The sequence below is a fragment of the Bison bison genome, unplaced genomic scaffold (assembly GCF_000754665.1).
Source record: "Bison bison bison isolate TAMUID 2011002044 unplaced genomic scaffold, Bison_UMD1.0 scf7180017864038, whole genome shotgun sequence".
NCBI classification, from domain to species: Eukaryota; Metazoa; Chordata; class Mammalia; order Artiodactyla; family Bovidae; genus Bison; species Bison bison.
The window spans coordinates 4686684-4690231 of record NW_011494610.1 but is presented as its reverse complement, the minus strand read 5'-3'; the positions used below and the strand labels follow the sequence as shown (position 1 = coordinate 4690231).

The window sequence follows — 3548 nt, the reverse complement described above, 5'->3', positions numbered from 1 at the left end:
GCCAGGTAAGGGCCCCGCCCCTGCCCCGGGGGAGGACGGGACTGCTGCTGCAGGGACCACTCTCTGCCTGCCCTGTCGCCTCCTCCAGGAAGCCTTCCCTGACCGCACTGGCTCAGTAGCATCCCAGTCCGTCGTTGTGTTTACGTGTGTTTACAAATGTGTCTCCGTGTGTGTCGGCCTCCTCCACATGCAGACCTGAGCTCCACAGCCTATTCAGGTCTGCGCTGTGCCCCCTGCCCACCGCAACAATGTCCAGCATGGGAGAGGCACTCAGCCACTCTGTTGAATGAACGGATGGATGGATGGAAGGATGACGCGATGTTTGATGTGCCTGGCCCCAAGCTGAGCATGTGACGTGCACCACCAAAATTTATTTCACCAACTTGCGTCCTTTGTCAGCCTTCCCAATTCCCTTACATGAAAAGATCCCAGAAAGCTCTTTGGGGTCCTGAATATGATGTTCACTGATAGATGTGTGTGTGTGTGCAGGCAACCTCAATTAGCCAGCATTGCTTTCTGTTAAAGAAGGGAGTTCCCGTAAGTGTTTACTCCAGGGCATGATGGGGTGCATGCCCAGTTCTCAGGGATACCACTTACTTACCGGCAGTTAATGGGAGCCAGAGGCTAGGCTGCCACTCTGCCTGTATCTTATTTCCCCAGCGAATTTTCCAGCATCCGAGTATGGGAGGTGTTCCCACAACCACCTGACAGCTGAGAACACTGAGGGAAAGCAGCTTGCCCAAATCCAGGTCTAACTGAGTCTGAAGTCTGGGTTCCTCAGTATGGAAGTATGGGTCCCACGTGGCAGCCTGGGACCTCATGTAGCCCCTCAGCTCAGCCTCCGTCTGTATGAGACCCATCTCTGGGACCCTTTCCCCACACATAGGGGTTCCAGAAGCAAGGCTCAAGACAGACTGAAAAGTTCAGAAGGTGCAAATTGTGTAGGCACTGGAGAAATAGGTATGGCAGTATGAACTAAACATAAATATCATGCCAGCCAGCATTTATTGAGCACTGGCTGAGTACCACTCACGTGCTAAGGGTTTTATGTGAACCCTCTGATTTAACATTAAAACCACTCACCACGTGAGGGTTTTTCCATACATAAGTACTGTGGGGAAAGTAGTAATAGTGTTACATTTATAACTCTCAGGGAGTTTCTGACACTTCTTTTTGAATACACTGAATTTTAAAAGCCAGTGTTAAGAAAATACTTAAATGAACACTCAGTAAAATGAACACTCAATCAGTACAGTGAACCTTTGAGATCCATGAGGGGTAGATGAACCAGGCAGGGTTAGAGCCAGGTGGCCTGAATTTGAATCCCACCTCGTCCACTCTGGCTGTGCTTCTGTAGACAAGTCACTTAGCCTCTCTGTGCCTCTGTTTCCTGACATGTCGAAGAGGTTGTGAACAGGCCCACCTCATAGCACTGGGGGGATTCAGTGAACGAGAAGCGACTAGAACAGCGCCTGGCATTGCACATTCAGGAATTACTCACCGTGAGGACTATACGCCCCTCCCAAAAAAGAGCAGCGCTTGTCACCCGGGACCCGTCTGGAAGCACCTGTGCTTAGCGCTGATTTCTTCTTGGCCCAACACACGCAACGCTGATTTTACCAGGAAAATACTAATAAAGCCACAGTTTTATTCAACTTCTGATACCTGCTTAAAAAAAAAAAAAAAGATACCCAGCCTTTTTCATGACTCAGTAAAAATGTCGTTCTTCAGTTTCATTTGGGGGACCAGTGGGGTTCACTGTCTCACCCGAGCAGGTGTTTGAGTGCCTCCTGTATTCAGGCTCCAGGGGGCAGTCGGGGTGACCAGAGCTTCAGGGTGCTCCAAGCCTTGGTGACAGCCCCGTAACCATAAGTATGGGGCACAAGCCAAGAGGGCTCTTGTGAGAGGCCCATCAACTGTGCTGGGGATACTTGGAGGGACGTACTCCAGGAAGGCTTCCCAGAGGAGGGGGCTTCCTGTCCAGAAGTCTGAGACCTCAAAGCCTCACCAAGTATCAGCTCATCTCTCCAGCTTCTCACGTATTCCCAGAGACAGAGCTAGTACGGCAAGTCTGATAGACCCAGCTGTGCCCCAGAACCGACAAGATGCCCAGGTAGAACCACGTGTGCCCTCCTCTCTGCCAAGCCCCTTTGAGGCTGAGGTCTAAACTGGGCATGGTCCCCCATGCTGCAGATCAGAGCAGTAACCTGACAGCCTGCACGGCAAAGGCACAGATGTGCCTGAATGAAATGTGGAGTGCTTTCTTTGTATCAAATTGTCACAACATTTAAAACCCAGGAGATTTCATGTAAAACTCCAAATTTCCAGCTTCTCTTAAAAAAATGGATGAGGCAGCCTCAAGACTGAGTTCACCTGGGACAGCCCTCAGGGGGTGCCAGGCAGGATGGCCAGGCTCCCCAGAGCCTTCACCCAACCTGGGCCACCTCCCCTGGTTTCGCTTTGCCTGCCTGGCCTTCACTTGGCACGCTGTCTAAAGACAGGCCAGTGCTCTGCCATCCATCCTGGTAACAGATCATCCTGGTGTGCCAGGCCTTTCCAGGCACTGGGGCCTGAGAGTGAACAATACACAAAGCGTCCTGTCCTGTAGGGCTACAGTCTTCTGGAGCAGGGTGGACAGGTGAGCAGAGCTGAGACAGACAGTAAAAACGATAAATAAGTAACTTATAAAACATATTTTGGAGGCGGGCATGGCAATCCACTCCAGTATTCTTGCCTGGAGAATCCCACAGACAGGGGGGTCTGGCGGGCTACAGTCATTAGGGTTGCAAAGAGTCAGAGATGACAGAAGCAACTGAGCACGCGTGCCCCTTGGTGGTATTCGTATCGCAATACGTAAATGTGTCAGATCAACTCGCCCTATGCCTTGTGTTTGTTATATGTCAATTACATCTCAATAAAAATAAATTTTAAGAAGAAAGAAGTCAGGAGCTCGTTTGGGGACATGATAACTTTGAGACACCTGTCAGACCCCTCCTAGGAGGCAGCTCCTTTGGAGTCTGGAGTTCAAGGGTGAGGTCTGGGCTGCAGAGAGATTAGGGGTAGTCAGTGTTGAGAAGATGCTTCAAGCTCCAGGCTTGCACAGGATTGCCCAGGGAGTGGGTATAACTGCAGAGAGGGGACCCAGGTACAGGCATAGTGCCCAGACCACCCTGGCCCAGGTAGCACCCCCCCCAGGACGGAGCCCCGTGCTCCTCGCGGTGGAACCGCTGACCTCCCCCACTTCTCACTCTCCCAGGGCCGGTGCTCCCAGATGTGCCGCAACATCTTCATCGTGGAGTCGGTGTGCGTGGGCTGGTTCTCCCTCGAGTTCCTCCTGCGGCTCATCCAGGCGCCCAACAAGTTCGTGTTCCTGCGGAGCCCGCTGACGCTGATCGACATGGTGGCCATCCTGCCCTACTACGTCACCCTGCTGGTGGACGGCGCCTCCGCGGGCCGCCGCAAGCCCGGCACGGGCAACAGCTACCTGGACAAGGTGGGGCTGGTACTGCGAGTCCTGCGGGCGCTGCGCATCCTGTACGTCATGCGGC

General features: G+C 52.7%; 1 protein-coding gene across 1 annotated transcript in view; it reads left to right on the top strand.

The window, feature by feature from the left end:
* Positions 1-3548, top strand: part of KCNG1 (potassium voltage-gated channel, subfamily G, member 1) — a 6287-nt gene that overhangs the window by 2017 nt on the left and 722 nt on the right. The window contains exon 2 of the mRNA XM_010835125.1: positions 3257-3546. Within this exon, the coding sequence (XP_010833427.1) occupies positions 3257-3546 (290 nt within the window). The remainder of the gene's footprint in view (positions 1-3256; positions 3547-3548) is intronic.